This window comes from Bos mutus, chromosome 23 (assembly GCF_027580195.1).
Source record: "Bos mutus isolate GX-2022 chromosome 23, NWIPB_WYAK_1.1, whole genome shotgun sequence".
In the NCBI taxonomy this organism is placed as follows: Eukaryota; Metazoa; Chordata; class Mammalia; order Artiodactyla; family Bovidae; genus Bos; species Bos mutus.
This window is the reverse complement of record NC_091639.1, coordinates 7,593,631-7,613,781: the sequence shown is the minus strand read 5'-3', so window position 1 is coordinate 7,613,781 and position 20,151 is coordinate 7,593,631. Positions and strand designations below refer to the sequence as shown.

Sequence of the window (20,151 nt, the reverse complement as noted above, 5' to 3'; positions counted from 1 at the left end):
AGATTGGGTTTCAAGAAGTCTCGCTCCCAGAGCCAGTCTAGGTGGCTGCTTCTGTCTGTTGACAGCAGACGCGAGTGCTAATGGGGAGAACGAGAGATAAGGGCCTCAACAGCAACCAAAATAACGCAACAACTCAGGTTAGGAAAGAAAAATACCGGTAGCAGCAAGGTTCTCTCTGTCACGGGCAGTTAGGGCAGTGCGGACTCACATCCTTTGAGACACAAGCAGCTGACCGGGGAGCACGCCTGTCGTGTTGCTGGAAAATGCAGGTCAGAATGATCTCCATGTGCACGACTTTATGAAGCATGTCTGCAAGCTGGGATTTATTCCAACAGCACTATCCCAGGTGGGGCTAGTGGTAAAGAACTCACCTGCCAATGCAGGAGATGTAAGAGACATGGGTTCAATCCCTGGGTCAGGAAGATCCCCTGGAGGTGGGCACGGCAGCCCACTCCAGTATTCCTGCCTGGAGAATGCCATGGACAGAGGAGCCTGGCGGGCTACAGTCCATGGGGTCACAAAGCGTCGGACACGACTGAAGTGACTCAGTCCGCAGTATGTAGTACACACTGCTGAAGTCTCACAACACCCTGAGGCCGCTTCTTAAATCATTTCATACACGAGGAAACTGAGGCTCTGAGAGATTAAGAAACTTTCTCAAGCTTATATATGGCCATAATAGGTGGGAACCGGTCAAGGATTCCGACTCAGAAGCCCCTGTTCTTTCCCACGAACACCGAGGAAGCGGACACACGGACGATTTAAAAGCGCTGACGGGGCTCCCCACTCGCCTTCCGAGGCTCGTTTCGCGAGGAGAGCACGTTGCCTTCTGACACAGCTTCAGTGGTTTTCCTCTGCCTGTGGGAGAAAATTCAAGTTCACGTGCCTGCTCGGAGCGCTGATGCCTGGCATGTGGTTCCCTTTTCGTGTTGCCTTCCGCGGTCTCCCCCTCGAGCCTCACCTGTCCGTGACTCACCTCACACGTCCCAGTCCCCGCCTGGCTTTCCCTCGTTGTCCCGCCTGAACTGGCCCTGTCCGCCATTTTCCTCTTCACTGCGGGCACCTCTTCTGTCTTTAGAAACAGCCTTCAGGGTCCAACCTATCGCCATGTATTCTGTGAAGCTGCCCTGACTTTCCCAGCCCCCAGGGTCTCTTCCTTGGGGGAAATGCTGAGACAGTTAGCCTGCACCCCTCACTGGACACTTTTCAGATGCAACCTTGGATTTCCTATGAGGGTCCCACTTAGTTTGACCAACATTAAGCCAGGGCCGTATGTAGCAAGGAGAAGGCACTGGCACCCCACTCCAGTACTCTTGCCTGGACAATCCCATTGATGGAGGAGCCTGGTGCGCTGCAGTCCATGGGGTCGCTAAGAGTCGGAGACGACTGAGCAACTTCACTTTCACTTTTCACATTCATGCATTGGAGAAGGAAATGGCAACCCACTCCGGTGTTCTTGCCTGGAGAATCCCAGGGACGGGGGAGCCTGGTGGGCTGCCGTCTACAGGGTCACACAGAGTCGGACACGACTGACGTGACTTAGCAGCAGCAGCAAGAGTATACGCAGCAAACATTATCCAGGAAACTTGGGCCCAGGAAACATCTAGAGGATGTGTAAGTGAGGAGGAACCTGGCAGAGACCTGCCACATATGAAAACACAGGGCTGAGAAGGTTCCAGAGTCCCAGGGCCGAGCGAAGGATGGGGACCTAACATCAACAGACACTGGAGGCGAGAGGAATAACACTGGAGATTAAAACTCAGATATGAAAACCCTGCTTCAGACAGAGTGTGACTGAGCCAGAGATCTGCCTGGGGACACCAGGTAGAACTTTAAAAATGCTTGGGAATGCTATCTAGAAGTCCACAGAATCAGCAAGCGAGATTTCTCTTACTGCAATAGACGTTTTTCAGAGCATTCATGGCAACGAAACAAAGACAAATAGGGTTTCCTGACTCAAAATGTTTCAGTCTTTAAATATGTCTGTGTGAATTGTGAATCTCTAAGACAGAGGCATAGGAGGTAAGTCTGATGAGACTTGCTTGTCCAACTGATTCTTTTCCTCAAAAGCCCCTCCGGGTGAGGGCTCTTCAGCACATACTTAACACAGGCTGTTTACATTTAGTCTGACCCATGTATCATTGTGGCTTAAAAAAGAGAGAAGCTGGGGAAGTTGTAAAGAGAGTGGGCCTTATTTTACCAAATTTATCAGCGTATAAAAAGCCAGCATATTTATTTATCAGCTTTGGACAAAAGGATGAGCCCAGACTGGATTAATAACAGCCAAGATAACCATCAAATTTTTCAAGGTGTACATCATAAAACTGGAACCTCACCAAATGATTTGATATATTTCTCAGGTTGATATTTGATATGTTCCAATATTAAAGACACTGTAGGCATATTTAAGAGAAACAAATTTATCTTTAGCTAGATTGTCCTCATTTCAGTTTATGGAAAAAGCCCAGCTCTAGTGACTGAATCTTGAAGGGCTTATTTTGTTAACTTTGGGGACCTTTCGGAAAAAATCTTATCCACTTGATCCATCTTAATTCTCCATCTACTCTGCGTGGAAAGAAACCCTCTGACTCTTGACCATGTCTGCCCTCTTCTGGAGATGGTGAGTGAAGCAAGGTTTATGTTGGAGAAAGAAACGCTTTAAAATATAGAGATATTTGCAAAGTGGGGCTTCCCTGGCGGCTCAGTGGCAAGTAATCTGCCTGTAAGGCAGGATACGCAGGTTCGATCCCTGGGTTGGGAAGATCCCCTGGAGAAGGAAATGGCAACCCACTCCAGTATTCTTGCCTGGGAGATCCCATGGACAGAGGAGTCTGTTGGGCTACAGTCCATGGGGTCGCAAAGAGTCAGACACAACTGAGCAGCTAACAACAGCAAAACCCTAAGGCTCATCAACAACAAGTTCTTTCAGGGTTGCTTGTCGGTTTCTTCTCTCTGCCTCCTGTCCTTCCATAATGTTGAGCTGGTCTTTATTTATGGGTACTGTTGTCATCTAAGTTTCCGTTCAAGCTTTTCACGGTTTCCCAGTGCGTTTTCAAATACCACAAACAGATCTCCGTGGTCTCGGGTGGATGCATTTTTTCACTTGATCCTGATTCTGAGGTTAATCGGCACACTGTTCATTTTTTCCATCTCAGCCAACGAACCTGCTGCTGACACCCTGCCGGCCCCTGCCTGCGGACACCAGACCCTGCCTCCCGTTCCTGTGATACCGAAACTACCCTTTCTTCTTTTGGTCCGTTTTGGTTTCAGAATATTCAGGAAGACGTACACGTTTTGCCTCGACGTGGCAACTTTCCCTGTCCAGATCACTGGCGGTGGGCATAAATCAGTTGAGGTGACACAGGGTCTCTGAAGATTAAGAAGTTCGAACAAGGAAAGGGATAATCTGCTTAGTTAAATGAAAACGTGGGAAACGATGAAACGTGGGGGCACCTCTGCTGATAACGAGCGTCTGTCTACATGGTGGTGTATACGCTGACAACTGAAGATGTCTGATATAAGTAGGATACTTCTGATAGAAGAAAACAGGGTAATGCCCCAGGAAGAACTTGTGTGAACACACTGGGGTCTTTCTGCATCCTTTCTCAAAAAGTCTGAAGCCAAAGCTTTGTGGCAGGAGAGTGAGCCAGTCCTGGGTTACCCAGAAAGTGGTCAGTTTCCACCGGGATCCCTTCAGGCTCCCGAGTTGCTATCGCTACTTTAAGTCTGCTCTTGTATTGGCATTTGTCCAAATAGCTGCCCAGGTCTCAAGAGAGACCTGTGCTTAATCAGGTAAATGGCTTTGATGTTTTTTTAAAGCACTTTTTCCTTTCCCCCAAATAAAACAAATTGTGAGAGTAAAAGAGAGATGTGAAAATTATTTGGAAGCTGAATGCCAACATAGGAGTACCTTATCAATAAAATGGGCCTGTATAGCTCCTCCAAATACTTGTTAAAAAGTACAACAGCAGTTGTACTTTCGATTTGAAATGCTCATCTCTTCTCACTCACCTGGCAAAAAGTCTCTAGTTTAGGCAAGCTCCAAATACACCTACAGATGCACTAAAGCTTAAAGCTGTAGCAGGTATGGCAAATGTCAAGTTCAAGGTGTCAAACTGGTCCAGGTTTCAAAATGTCCAAGAATAACAGACCTAAACTGATGGTGTCCCATTGAAAGTTTCAACCTGCATTTAAGGGAAGACAAGAGAAGCTAACTGATTTTCATGTTTACTGCAGAAGATGTGGTCATAGACTAAGTCTAACATGAGGCTTCCTGGGCACAAGAAGTCAGAACTAGGGAGAAGTCCCAGGTCTGATACCCTCCCACTCTGTCAACACACACAGGGCCTTCAACAGTCTGAAGTCTCCCAAAATTGGTGTTTTCTCAGCCCTACAGTGTCTCTGACCCATCTCTCTATCTTCCCTTATTTTCCACGTCAAAGACAACACATGTGGGACTTCCCTGGCAGTCCAGCGGTTAAGACTTTGCCTTCCAATGCAGGGCGATACGGGTTTGATCCCTGGTCGAGGAGCTAAGATCCCACGTGCCTCGAGGCCAAAAAACCAAAGCAAAGACATAAAACAGAAGCAATATTGTAACAAAGTCAATAAAGACTTTAAAAATGGCTCATATTTTTTTTTTTAAATCTTAAAACAACAACAACAAAGACAATACAAGTGTCTTCTTGTAAGACATCCTAGAGTCCTACCCATTGATACTAATTCCCACCAAAAAAAAGCAAAAGGGACAGGAGCTCTGCCATTTTATGAAAATCTGTTTGGTCCTTTCTCTGGTCTGTTAAGTGCCGTCCTGATTTCCTTAATGACCTGGAGTGCACGTGTATCTCCGAGGCCACTACAGACCACGCTGTGTACTGAGACTTGTGCTTTTCAGGTCGGACTCTCTGGAGCTGAAGAGACCAACACCATCTCTGCAAAACAACAAGCAAAGCCAAGAAGCCCGCTTACAGCAGGATCATGGTGGTCGATGACTGCAGGCAGCCGACAGGCAAGTCAAGAGCATCTTTCAGGGTTTTATGCTGACAGCTTTGGCTTCCTTATCTTGTACATATTTGGTTTTGAGAACGCAAGGAATTTGCTAGCTGAGCAAGTTTATCCACTGTTTTCTAAGCAGGCTGTTCCCCACTGAGGTCTGTTTCTGAAAAATTCTCTCGGCAAACTTTGCTGCCAAAGCAGCACACGGTTCAGTGGGACGGTTTAAACCTGAGACAAGTCCTCTCTAAAATCCCAACGTGCATGGTATGGAAACGACTCTGAAATAGAGGTACTTGGACTTACTATTAAAACTCACAGCAAAGTCTAGGAGGACATCAACCTTCCTCCTGCACAGGATGCATGAGAGGAGGAAGCCCATGGGACAGGGTGTTTGCTGAGCGCCCCCTGCAACAGGAGATATTACCTCATTCACTGGTGAGGTAACTGAAGATCACAGAAGTGAATCAACCTGGCCAAGTTAAAATCCTAAATGGCAGAACAGGAATTCAAAATCAAGTTTCACAGTATAAGACTGGTTGTGATACACAGGTATATTCCTCTTATCCCAACAGGTTGACCAACTCTGCAATTAAAAATCACCAAAGTATAGACTTTTAAAGACCATTATGCAATGAGCTGGAGCATGAATTTATGAAAAATAGAAAAATCAAGGTCCAGATTAATGACCTGCCAAAATCATAAAGTTAATGTGGTTTTCCAATTTGTAAGTGACCCCTGAACACTGTATCTTAACCTTCTTTGGAAAATTAGTGACAACCTGGAAACTCTTGGTTTTCCTTGTATTTCATTTCCTCACATGTATCTTTATCAGAAAAATATACATTAATATATGTTATGGAGATGAGTCCAGAAGTATAGGCTGATTTAATTAGGGTTGGTTCACAGACAAGAATGGCCAAAAGCCAGGATAAAATGAAATAGAACTCTTGCACCATCTAGTGATAAAACTCTCTCTTTGCAGGAAAACCAACTAATGTATTTCCATTTTACAATTCAATCCCTAGAACTCTGAGCCTGAAGAATATTCATAAAATTGGCCAAAAGAAAAATGATAACAATGAATTGTTGTTTAGTTACTAAGTCGTGTCCGACTCTTTTGCAGCCTCATGGTCTGTATCCCGCCAGGCTCCTCTGTCCATAGGATTCTTCAGGCAAGAATACTGGAGTGGGTTGCCATTTCCCTCTCCAGGGCATCTTCTGGACCCAGGGATCAAGCCAGCATCTCCTGCATTGACAGGTGGATTCTTTACCACTTGAGCCATCAGGGAAGCCCCAAGAACAAAGAATACAGAAAATTAAAAGTAGACAAACAGGGAGGAGCTCTGACCGCGCTCTCTCCTGGCAGTGGCTGCGCGTCTCAGCGCTTGTTGGGTCCCCACCCCTTTTAAATAAGCCGGGCTGGTCGCCACCTTCACAGACTAGTTGACTCCGGGGAGGCGGCGGCGGCGGCGAGACAGCGGGGGAAGAGAAGTTTTTTTTTTTTTTTTTTTTTTTTTAAAAAGTAGACAAACAGGAATAGTAAAATGGGACAGATTATTCTGTTAAGATTCTGATAGAAGCTGGATATAAACGCCAGTTCTACTCCTCAAATCTGCCACAGGTCCTGTTTACCTTTTTCTTTATACCCTAAAACTTTAGGTACTATTTTATGAATTAACAAATGTTCAACTTCAAAGGTGGCTCTAGTGGTAACGAATCTATCTGCCAATGCAGGAGATGCAAGAAGTGCACGTTCAGTCCCTGGTCGGGACAATCCCCTGGAGGAAGAAATGGCAACCCACTCGTTATTTTTGCCTTGAAAAACCCATGGACAGAGGAGACTGGCGGGCTACAGTCCATGGGGTCGCAGAGAGTAGGGCACGACTGAGTGACTGAGCATATACACAACTTTAAAACGTCTAAGTGTCCACTTGATAAGTCTGAGATGTTCCTCCTCCCCAATACCTCATTCTCCATCGGAAAACAAGCGCAGGACTTCCCTGGTGGTCCAGTGGCTAAGATCCTGCCTGCCGACGAGGGGGACACGTGTTGACCCCTGGTCTGGGAAGGTGCCACAAGCCACAGGGCAACTGAGCCCGGGTGCCACGACCACTGAGCAGGCCTGACGCCACTGCTGCTCGAGCTGCGTCTGCACAAGAGAAGCCGCCACAGTGAGAGGCCCGAGGGCCGCAATGAAGAGTGGCCCCGACTCATCACAACTAGAGAAAACAAAGCCTGCGTGCAGCACCGAAGACCCGGCACAGCCAAAAATATAAACTTTTTATAAAAGGAAGAAAGAAAACAAGTTCCGTCTAAGAACTGAGGATCTTTCTTCTAGATTACTTTCCCCTCTGGTCTTATTCTAAATGGGTGGCAACAGATATGAAATCCAATGCTTTCTTTCGATGCTCAGTGAATTATCAAGATACCCAAAGACAGATTTCCTTTTACAAAAATACTATAAAAATATTACTTCAGGAGCCCAAAAGAATAAAATCAAAAAGGAAAATTTTAATCTCAAGATTTTTATCTTAAGGACTTTTTAAGACTCATGGTCAGGAAGGAAAATATATTTAATAATTTTATAAATCTTATGGTTGAATGAAGAAGTTACCTAGAAAAAAGAAAATACATTTTAATGAAGCGATACATGAAATAAGTCAGTATATGTGGGGGAAAAAAAAAGTTTACTTATACTTTCTTTGCACAATTTTTAAAGTTAGTCAAGTTTTCATACCAGCAGGGTTTGTTAACAATTACAGTGACTGGCTTTGTTGGCCCCAATCTCTTTTTAGGCTGGAGATTAGTGGACCCTAACTGGGTAACTAGTACCATGCCTTAGGAATCCCCAACAAAAATTCAAAATATGCTTAGATTTGGCAATACAAATCTTGAGGATGATTTTTCAAATCCCCGTATTGCCATCTGGTCTTTGTCTTACCTCATTACAGAGCTTCCCTGGTAGCTCAGTTGGTAAAGAATTCGATTGCAATGCAGGAGACCTCGGTTCGATCCCTGCGTTGGGAAGATCCCCTGGAGCAGGGAATGACTACTCACTCGTGTTCTGGCCTGAAGAATTCCATGGGCTGTATAGTCCAAGGGGCTGCAAAGAGTCGGACACGACTGAGTGACTGACCGATCTCATTACCGGCTCCCTGATACTTCGAAGAAACCAGCACAGCACAGTGGGGGAAAAATATAGGTAATAAAATAAGAAAAGCCCACTTCAGCATTATTAGCTGTGTGACTTTGAGAAGCTGCTCACCCTCTCTGAACCTCAAATGCGTCACTCATAAAGTGAAGGATTACCTTCAGAATTCTTAGTAATCCCCTTAGCCTGAAAGGCTACGTGTTAAAGAATGCCTGTGAGGTGTCTAACAGACTAAGTACTCAGTAAAGGGTAGTCATTTATTAATAAAAGTGACAATGGGCTCTTTAATACAGTGATTCTTAGAAGCAGATCCTTATGTGGCCTGGCACTGTCCTCCGTAAAACTGTGAAGTAGGCCAGGTTTGTCTCTTACATGTGATCAACTTCTCAGTGCTATCTTCCAAATCCACTGTAAAACTGGCCCAGAAAAGCCGACCAAAGGGTAAGAGGAGACACTTGGCCTTGTGTCAGGTTTGAGTCTGCAAGGAATGAGTTGAAAATGTATGTCATAAAGAGACACACACCCTATAAAGCTTTTAAAGACAGGTTTATTTATATATAAGTGCATGAAGTTGAATACAGAAACTTTATTAAAATACTGTATATTACAAATTTTAACCCAATAAATTCTGTGTAATGACATTTAAGTGCTGGAACAGTTGTTCTGTGTGTATCAGTAAAGAGTTCACCCTGTACATTACAAAGCGGAGAGACACATACGGACCTCAGAAATGGTCCTGAGATTAGACGGTGTGTGATGTTAATTGTGCATCTTTTCTGTAAAGCAATGAACTGGAACCTAGACCTTGTCTTTGCAGACCAACGTTCTGTAAATCAAAAATAACTTGCATATATTTATTGCTGCCCTTTGAAGAAAATGAGTGGTGGAAAATAATTTAAAAATAAAGATCAACATTTCTATGCTTACCACAATCAAACCCGATGCTAACTACAATTAAAATTCACTGCAAAGTTTGTGTTCTCCGGGAAAGTACACTATATACACCATGGGATTTGTACATGAGTTGGAAATAAAAAATTGCTTATATAAAATTAAAAATCAATAGTATACAATATTTACAGCTTGTTAGGCATTATAAATAAACATACTTTTTAAATAACCCTTCAAAATTAAACTGTATTATGTAAACATGCAGCACACATACTCATACAGTGTAGATTACAGTCTTAACAGAAGGGGGACCTTTGTGTTCACATAATGCAGGTTACTTCGTCACATACACCTCTGTTTTGTGCACACCCCTCCAAGGTTTCTTCTTCCTGTCTTTAAGTTTCACAGTACATTAAGTGTTTCTAGAGTAAAAAACAAAAAGTCCCTGATGGTAAACATATTCCTAAAAGTGACAATTAAGTGTCTGCCCTTGAACTACAATACGAAGCTGACACTGTTCACGCTAGCGTCTCTAGTTTACAACAAAACCAAGTTTTAACATTCCACATTTAACTGTCTTGACTACATTTTCTCCCATTTCAAACTTACTTGGAAAGAGGAAAAAAAAAAAAAAACACCACACATCATGATAATGTAATGAAAGCAGTTGTCATCTGTCAAGGATGAAATAACTGACTGTTTACTAAACCACAAGGAGTTAATTCAATTACATCCTTCCTCAGCTCTGAATTCCCAGCAACAGGCATACCAATCCTGAATTCTGCTAAATTCACTTTGCGAAAGTATCTTAACTTCCAAGGCACTAAGGCATCATTTAGCTTTTAAAAACTGCACTGTGGTTTACTAAATGATTCATCAGTGGTCTGAGCATTAACACAGTTTGCAAGTGAGTTTGTAATACCTATCAGGCAAACTATATTTTTGCTATGTAAATAAGAACATTTTAGCTGATTGAGATACAGTTGATCCCCTTGTTCTAGAATGACTAGAGTCAGGAGTTAATACTTCATGGTAGAATCCTATGAATTTTAACCTAGTTAATTAAATTAACTAAAATGAAAAATACTGTGGAATTGTATACTGTTCATCTAAATATACAGAGCTCGTGTGTGTGTATGTGTGTGTTTGGGAGATGGCCAGAACTTTAAAAATTCCTCCAGTGTAAATGCATGTGATATCACAAATACTAAGAAAGCGTCAATAATCAGACTCTCAACTCATCCAGTATTGAAAGTAAATCATTTTTAATTCAAACAGGTGCCTCTCTTTTGCCTTTTATGGAGAAAACTTAAAAATGTCCCTACCCAAAGATACTTAGTGAGGACGTATAAATACGTTAAAGACAAAGGAAACTTCTCACCACCAACAGTACTATCAAGTTACCATTCATTTATACAGGGCTATAAAAAAGGGATGATCTTTAGAAATTACCAATATGCAATATGTTCAGAAGAAAGAGTGTTACAGTTATGGTGATTATACATGATAGCTCCTCTTCCTATGTATTTATGTTACACTGCTTCCCAGTTTCAGTTACATACTTAAACGCAGTCCCCAAAAGAGGACAGGCACATCACCTCTGAGCGGAGATATATATTGGTACAGGACACCATCCTAAAAAAAAAACCACATAGGAGGTCCATGCTCTCTTGATTTGTTTACAGTATTTAATTTTCAGCAAGATTACAGCTGCATAACTGTAAGGTGTTGAGAACATTCTCTTCTAAACCAGCACTTCTGATTCTATCAACAAACTGTACATATGTTTAAACTACCCCGTATGATATGTGTATGGAAGAGGGAGGAATATTAAAAAAAAAAAAAAACTGCTAAATTAGTTCTCAAAAATCAAGACAGGGTTATTATGAAACCTCAACATACATGCAATGAACATAAAGAATGTGAAAACAAGGCCCCTGTGCTCAGGGCAGGAGATGGTTACAGCTCAGCACACTGAGAAATTTGGGTGTTTCCACTAATCTAATAATGTATTAACCGGTTTATCTCCACATTTACAGAAAATACTGTATATATTAAGCGTTACTTTCTCTAAACAAATTCATAGATAAATTTTTAGACAACAGCTTCAGCCACCTCCTCAAAAACACTGTGTTGCCTACCCTGAACAGAGGTCTCTGAGGGAGTGGGGCAAACCGACCACAACACGCACGAAACCGGAGAACGATCTCATGCTCTGTGGTGCGTTTAGTCTCACATATAAAGAAATGCGTTTTGCAAACATGCAGTAAACATACTCACGCGGTGGCATCTGTAGTCTTACCAGAAGGGGAACCTGCGCTCACATACTGCAGGGCATTTCGTCAAATGCCTCTGTCTTTGTGCATTACCCTTCCAACCTTTCTTCCCATCTTTAAACTTTCCCCCTGCTATAAATACTACTACATGTTTGAACATTTTTATCATTTTTTAATCAAATAATGTCCTTTTTATGCTGCAGTCTTCCTCCGCAATGTTATAAAAAGGACAGGAAAAGGGAAATTGCTGGTCAATTTCAACCACAGACATTCTCAGCCTTGAAACCATTTACCCAGTTACCCAAGTGTTGCCAAACTTCTCTGCAATCTAGGTCACTACAATTTTTTCAGTAACTTTCCATTCTTCACATCTTAAAAACAAATAGCGACTCTTTGAAGAATTCTAAGACTTTCAGAGAGACACGTTTGTTACAAGAGTCAAGTGGCTTGAGAATATTTCAGAAAGTCCCCAACATCTTATTATCTCTTGAATTATAAAATGGACATAAATTTAAAACAAAAGTATTACCTTTTAAGTTAAAAACAAACAAACAACAAGTAGGGCTGAAGCACGTTTGCTCCAGGGGAGCAGGGACATGGCAGACAGCACTGCCGAGTTATGTTCTCCTGCAGGCTGGGGTGGCAGGAGAGAGGTGGATGCATGGGCGAGGGGTAACCTCCCCATGCCTAGAACAAGCAGAGTAAGCTGCATGCAGTGGAGATTCAATGGATATTACGCAAGCCAGAGAAAATAAGGGGTAAGTCCTGACAACTTCTCACCTTTCCTGTTTTTTAACTAGTAATACGCACAGCCTGATACTGATTCCTGCCTGCCCTGGCCATTTCTATCACCACCAGCCCCCAGAAGCACTCTTGGAAAAATATCTGGTGATTTAAAAAAAAAAGAGGTTGAAAGTAAGTAAAGAAAGCAACATAAGAGAATTTTTTTTTTAAAGTTTCCTTCTTAAAATACATGTAGGGGAAATGTGGAAATGAAAGACAATAGATGAATCTTACAAAACAATGTATTAACTTGGTATTGCAAAGTTTAATTTAAAAAATTAAAATGACTATCGATCATTTCCTATTAAATACTGAGTATTTTCTTAGTATCTACAGGGGACTGATTCCAGGACCCCCGTGGGTACCAAACTTTGAGGATGCTCAAGGTCCTTATGGAAAACGGTGCAGCCCTTGCATTTAACCCACACACACCCTCCTATATAACTTTAAGTCACCCCTTGATTACTTATACTACCTCACACGATATAAATGCTGTGTAAACACTATGAAAATGTTCTGTGTGGGGCATTTTGCTTTTTGGAGCTTTCTGGATCTTCTTTCCAAATATTTCCACCCAAGGTTGGCTGAATCCCTGAATGTGGAACCACAGATACGGAGGGCAAACTACGCACTTCCACCGTAAACAAACGGTCAGCAAGTGAGAGGTCCTGGATTCAAGCCTGTGTCACCGGCGTGGTTCCAGTGTTCTCGTTGCTGTGCCACAGCAGTGGGGTCTCAGTTTCTAAAATTCCACTTGGTGAATGAGAAAAGTCAGAACTGGGGGAGGGGGCGGGCTGGGGGCTCTCAACTAGAAGCAGGATGTTCTCCCAACTGTTTTAGGATTTAAATCATCTCAGTAGCTCTTGGTGGACTCAAGCGCAGGGATCCCATTTGGAGGTATCCTGTGCTTACTACAGAAAATACTAGGCTCAGCACTTTGTATATATTAGATCCACGAAAAATGCTTACAAAATTGAATTAGTTGGTATGTAAGTGCCAGCCTGGGCACATTGACTTGGCAGCTCCATTCTCCAGATCTTTATTACAGGTTCTCTAAACATGTTTTCCAAGAACATTTTTTTTAAACTTGTTCTTGTTCCTTATACCACAAATAGGATATATGGGGTAGCTCATTTCTTTATTTCTCACTTAAAGTACAAACAAAATCTTCACATTTTGGGAGGATGGTGGAAACACATTCTGCAAATACCAAGAAAGCACACTGGGTTACAAACTGTGAACCTGCTCGGTAAACACACAGACCTAAAGGAAGAGTGAGTAACTAGTGTGAACACGGAGTACGGCCCGAGTTTAGGACTCACGTTATTCTAGACAACCAGTGGGACTGTCCAGGGGGGACTGCTGGCACCTTCTTCATTTAAAGCATTTTAAATTTTAAGCATCACTTGTAGCTCAGATGAGACCCCCTAACTCTGATCTATGGACATTTCTAACCAGTGTGTTAAGTAATTAATGATTAGTTTGGGCAGACAGGAGTCTCTTTCTCAAGGAACTGATTTCACTGTCAGCCATATTTTATTAGCATTTCTTAAGATAAAGATCTATAAACTGCCGAGGCTCTCAGCCCCCTTTCCTCTTGCATTTATCACACACACAAAAAAGTTTACTGCTAAATCACATACAAATTTTAAGAATAACCCAAATATATCAATATGGGCTTTTGTTATATCACAAACAAGGATATCTAGCACTAAGAAACCAAGAAAAATTTCCCCCAATTCAAAAATCTCAAACTTCCTCAAATCTGTTTAAAAGATCATTCAACTGAGCAAATACATTAAATTCTCCATTACATCAAAGTGTTCACTGAACAAAAGCTTTTCAATTAGACTCTATTCATATACAGCAGCTTTACATATATGTGTGTGTGTGTGTGTGTGTGTATAATGACATATATGTGTATAGACATATATCATTAAATGTTTTCTTTGCCTCTATAAGAAAACCATTGACCTTTTAAAAAAAATCTCATAGAAACAGCTATTAAAACATTTCATCCGTTCACACTACCAGCTGCATTTCACAGCATCAGAAGAGTAACAGCTGCACAAAATCCCAATGAAAGTAACTAAGAACAACGGAAGAAACCAAATCCCCAAAGTTAAAAGCGCAGGCGCAGGCACACACGCACAGCTCCTAATACGAAGCGACCTGATAACGAGATGGTTGCAGGGCACGCTGCAAACCGAGCCACCTTCTTAGACTTCTATCCGAGAGCAGAAACAGGAGTTTAAATCTCTTTGGTCCATGCAGCCATACATTTAACGTGTCCAAGTTATTTTCTGGCTAATTTCAGATTCTGAACCACGTGCCCCAGCTACCTTACCAAGATAACTTTCTGAAAACATAAACTAATCACGTGTTAAAATAAATATTCATTTCTGTAGAATCTCAATTTCAATACATTATTGATAATTTCTCCCCAGGAATATGAACACTTTAAATTACTGACAGAATAACCAAAGTAAAGGAAGAAAGTGATTCAAATCTAACAGAAAAGGAAAAGTCAAGTGGACTTGGGAGATTTAGACCTAAATTTAAGAAAACATCAGGAATATAAAGAACATGTGAAACTAATTTCAGGCTAAACATAATAAAAATAATCCACTTTAAGATTTAAAGATCTCTAAGAATGCATAGTTGCTTCTTGGCTTCTATTAAAACAGATTTCCAAACCACAGTGTTATTAAATTACCCCACCCCAAACTGGCTTCCATACTGGAAAAATACCCCCAACACATCATCGAGTTGTTGATGTATTCTGCTTTTTGGTAGAGAAAAGGTGTCGTGGGTAACAAAGGTCTTAAATTTGAATGGGACCTAGTAGAAGCTTACTTGTTACCAAGTTAGACTATAAAAGAGTGAGGCTAGAGTATGGATTGTCCATAACTTCATATTTTCTGCAATTGGCTCTTCTGTTGAATTAACATATATGCAATCATGGGCTTCTCTGGTGGCTCAGTGGTAAAGAATCCGCCTGCCAATGTAGGAGATGCGTGTTCAATCCCTGGGTCAGGAAGATCCCCTGGAGAAGGAAGTGGCTACCCACTCCAGTATTCTTGCCTGGAGAATCCCATGGACAGAGGAGTGTGAGAGGGGCTACGGTCTGTGGGGTCACAAAGAGTCAGACATGAATAGCAACTAAACAACAATGTATAATTGCATCTAGTATTCGAAAAAGTCTCAGTAGGAGACGAATTCAACCAGTTTCTACGCTTCCCTTACTTCTTACACTCTTAAATACAATTACATATGGCCAAAACCTCTTAAAATGTTTTATACCAATAACTTTTCATTCTAATAAATATCACTGTAGGTGCTAGTAAATTTAAATAACAGAATGAAACAAGAGTTGAAAAACTGAAATGAATCACTTAAATATATGTTCAACACTGTACTGATATGCTGAGAGTAACTGCCAAATTTTAAATGTACTATATTCCCCAATTTTTACTTAGAGAAATTATGATGCTACCACACAGCCAAAATAAGATCGTTCATTATTCTTCCTATATGACTTGTTTCTTAACTACAAGTGAGGCTTCTTGTTTTCACAGCCTAATTTAGGCCACTCTTTATATATATTTGATACTCCAGAATGAAAGATTGCTTACATTTTGTCAAAAATCGAGATATATGCAACAAGTAATATAATCCCACTGAGATACCAGTTGTAAAGATGTTTTCTCCATGAGATACATGGCAGAAACTTTCTTCAGAAGGATCAAGAATAGGATGTGTATTTCAGACTTTTCTTACAAAATTTATAAGAAAATTTTCAAATTAAATTTTCATGACACACAAACTACAATCAATATGTGTGACCCAAAAAGTTTTTAAAGTCATAGCAACAGAATGTTTATGCATGAGGGAAACTATTAAAGAGTGTTATTTGAGTGAGTGAAAAGGATGCACCCTATAGATCTACTTTGAATCCTTGAAAGAGTCTAGCAGTTCTCCATTCAGTATTATTTTCCACATAAAGTAAATAACAATAAATACCTAGTTTATATGAAAGCCCTAAATCCCAGAAACGTTCAAAAGTAAAAATCAGGTAATTTGTCTCATAATAAATGACTTGATATTCAGCACTCATACAGGATTTAGCATCACAAAACAAAATTTCTCACTACATCACCTGAATTCATGTCAAATATGTTCACAGCACTCATCTACAGCTACACTTGCAAATTTCACATGATCAATGTTAAAAAAAAAAAGAGTTTGGCACATGTATCAATTCTTCAAAACGTCCCTGTAACTTAACACAACACTGTTAAGAATGATGATTCAACACCAGTGTTAACCTGATTGGCAGCTAAACAAGGTGCTTTTTCTTGTAGCTTCACGCAGCAGTGCGCCTTGCCCGGGACGGAGGCACGTAAGGTGCGGTGCGGTAGTGCAATCATTGAACACCAGAGGGCGATCTTCCCACACGGCCCGAGGCCTTGTGTTTCGACCCGCTCCTTCCACGTCCTTGTACCATCTCACGCCCACTCGCTAACGATGCCGTTTTCAGAGAATCTGTACGTCTGTTTCCTTATGTGAAGTAAAGACATTCCCACAGAAACCTCAGAGTGTGGCGAGGATCCTTGAGAAGGAGATGATGAGAGTCAGTACTGTCTGCCCAACGCCCCACACCAGGGCTTCCAAGGGGGCCATGTTCTTCCCGGCCACTCGGTAAATGCCGGCCACGGCTGCACCTGGCGAGAGAGGAGACGACACGTTCAACTCCCGAGGCTCGCTGCAGGGCTGCCGCCTGGGCTCGCCTTCCCGGGAGCCAGACAGCAAGCCACCAGGCATTCTCATTCTACAGTTCTCTGCGAAAGAGTTTCCATGCGACTGGTACAAGTTACACTCTACCATACCACATTCACCCACAAAACCGAATAACAGGCTTTTCAATTCGACTGCAAAATATGTATTTATGGTATACGCTGCTTACTTGACACAAGATATGTTCATAAAAAAATGAATCACTCATTAATCTCTCAGCTGGGTGTTGACTCAGCCAGATCCCATCAGCACTTTTAAAAACATATGACACAATATATTGATGATTATAAATAATAATATAGAAAAACCACACAATATAATTTCTAAATTATTCAAGAAAAAGTTAATATTAAAGAAATTTTTATGTCTTTCAGTAAAATGAATTCTTAAACGTCATAAATAATATCAGAATTTTGAATAATGTACTTTACAATCTACCGTATAAAATGGTTTAAGTATTTGAATAAAACTGTAAAATTATCTGGAGACTAGTATTTTGACATCTAATAAAAGTGGGAGATGAACCTGACATCTGTTTTAGGAAAATGCTTTAGATATCAGGCACTTCTGAGAATGAGAGACTCTCAGGCACCTTAGTGCCCTGAGGCTCTGGCTCAATACTTTCATCTTACTGCTATAGTATACATAACGGGATCTAAGAGTCTGACTTTAAAAGTACACTCAGAAATCATAAAAGGAGGAAACGTTTAAACTACGGTTATGGCATTGAACAGGTTGAGAAGGCCTTAAAACTTTTGTCTAGAAAAAACTGTCTATATATTCCTAGAATGGTCAAACAAAAGGAAAGAAGAACAGAAATGTTATTTGAAGACACTTGAATTAGATCATTTGAGATAGAAATCTACTCACAAAAATTAGCTAAGAATTAATTCCATAGTTCATCTAAATTTTCCAAATAAAAATTATTATAGTCCTCTATAGAAGATACAAATAGGAAAAGCAAATTATTAATTTAAGCCAAGGGCTTTCATATACATATTTTAAAGAAAGAAATTAAAATGCATAGTATATTTATAGTATATATGTAACTTGTCAGAAAATTTACAAATATCATCTTAAATATCATACCACTCCTGAGTATTATCACTTAATTTAAAGATGAAAAAAAGAGAGGTTCAGAGAGTTTCAGTTACTAGTCCAAGAAAATACATTTAAGTATAGAGCTGGAATTTCAATCCAGATTAGTCTGGCTATAAATCTCCAAATCATTCTATTTTACATTTACACCAAGTGAAAAAATAGAATAAGAAATTCAGTAACTGATAATTACATCAATATTAAATAAAATTCCTAGGAGCACCAACATTTATTCAATCAAGTAGAAAACTTCACTAGTGTAATTGGTCATATCCTTGAATTTTAATTTTTTTTTTGGCTACACAATGCAGCATGCAGGAATTCAGTTCCCCAACCAGGGATCAAACTCAAACCCTCTGCAATGGAAGTGGGGAGTCTTAACCACCAGACCACCAGGGAAGCCCTATCCTCAAATTTTAGAATTGGATAACAACCTGAAAAAAATTTAAATATCTTAGGCTTCTTTGTTATCAGAAAATATGTTAAAATAAACCTGAGAAATACTGTTTTCACTTTGGATTTTCCCTAGATTTCCATGACTATCTTCAATTTTAAAAACCGCAACTTGGCCTCCATTCTCCAGCACTAAATTCCCCTGGTGGCTCAGATGGTAAAGAATCCGCCTGCAATGCAGGAGACGAGGGAACGGTAACCCATTCCAGTATTCTTGCCTGGAGAAGCCCCACAGACAGAGGAGCCTGGCGGGCGACAGTCCATGGGGTCACAAAGAGACTGAGCAACTAAAAAGAAAAAAAATTTCAAAAATGATCCAAGAGGTGAAAAACATAAGCTCAGGCTGCCTGCTGCTGCTGCTGCTAAGTTGCTTCAGTCGTGTCCTACTCTGTACGACCCCAGACGGCAGCCCACCAGGCTCCTCTGTCCCTGGGATTCTCCAGGCAAGAATACTGGAGTGGGTTGCCATTGCCTTCTCCAATGCATGAAAGTGAAAAGTGAAAGTGAAGTCGATCAGTCATGCCCGACTCTTCTCGACCCCATGGACTGCAGCCTATCAGGCTCCTCCATCCATGGAATTTTCCAGGCAAGAGTACTGGAGTGGGGTGCCATTGCCTTCTCAGGCTGCCTGGGAAGTACCAAATATTTAATTCCAACAACTCATGCTTATATAAGGTTAGGAACATGGATTTTGGAGTTAGACTTGTGGGTTAAAATCCGAGCTCACTTATTAGTAGCTGTGTGACAATGAGCAATCACCTAACCTCTCTGTGCCTCATTCCCTCAAATGTAAAATGGGTGGGTATGAAGAGTAAGAGATAATATTTGGAAAGTATTTAGAACAGTGTCTGGCCCTACTATGTACTCCAACTTTTGATTAGTAGTTGTCTAAGTAGTACATGATAAATGAATTTCCAATCAGTGATTCATCATTCAATCAGTTCAGTTCAGTCGCTCAGTCATGCTCGACTCTTTGTGACCCCATGAACCGCAGCACGCCAGGCCTCCATGTCCATCAACAACTCCCGGAGCTTACCCAAACTCATATCCATCGAATCAGTGATGCCATCCAACCATCTTATCCTCTGTTGTCCCCTTCTCCTCCCACCTTCAATCTTTCCCAGCATCAGGGTCTTTTCCGATGAGTCAGTTCTTCACATCAGGTAGTCAAAGGATTGGAGTTTCAGCTTCAGCATCAGTCCTTCCAATGAATATTCAGGACTGATCTCCTTTAGGATGGACTGGTTGGATCTCCTTGCAGTCCAAGGGACTCTCAAGAGTCTTCTCCAACACCACAGCTCAAAAGCATCAATTCTTCGGTGCTCAGCTTTATAGTCCAACTCTCACATCCATACATGACCACTGGAAAACCCACAGCTTTGACTAGACGGACCTCTGTTGGTAAAGTAATGTCTCTCCTTTTTAATATGCTGTCTAGATTTGGTCATAGCTTTTCTTCCAAGGAGCAAGCATCATTTAACTTCATGGCTGCGGTCACCATCTGCAATGATTTTGGAGCCCAAAATACAGTCTCACTGTTTCACTGTTTCCCCATCTATTTGCCATGAAGTAATGGGACAAGATGCCATGATCTTAGTTTTCTGAATGCTGAGTTTTAAGCCAACGTTTTCACTCTCCTTTTTCATTTTCATCAAGAGGCTCTTTAGTTCTTCTTTGCTTTCTGCCATAAGGATGGTGTCATCTGCA

The 20,151-nt window shown here is 41.3% G+C and overlaps 1 protein-coding gene across 2 annotated transcripts in view; it reads right to left on the bottom strand.

Moving 5' to 3' along the window:
* The window catches only part of TMEM170B (transmembrane protein 170B), a 210,425-nt gene that overhangs the window by 159,742 nt on the left and 30,532 nt on the right, over positions 1–20,151 (bottom strand). The window contains exon 3 of one of the 2 annotated variants that reach the window (XM_070361297.1): positions 8,676–16,820. The exons of the other annotated variant lie outside the window; for it this stretch is intronic. Coding sequence (XP_070217398.1) covers positions 16,690–16,820 — 131 coding nt within the window. The 3' untranslated portion in view covers positions 8,676–16,689. Of the gene's footprint in view, positions 1–8,675; positions 16,821–20,151 lie in introns of those variants that run through there. 2 annotated transcript variants of the gene reach the window in all.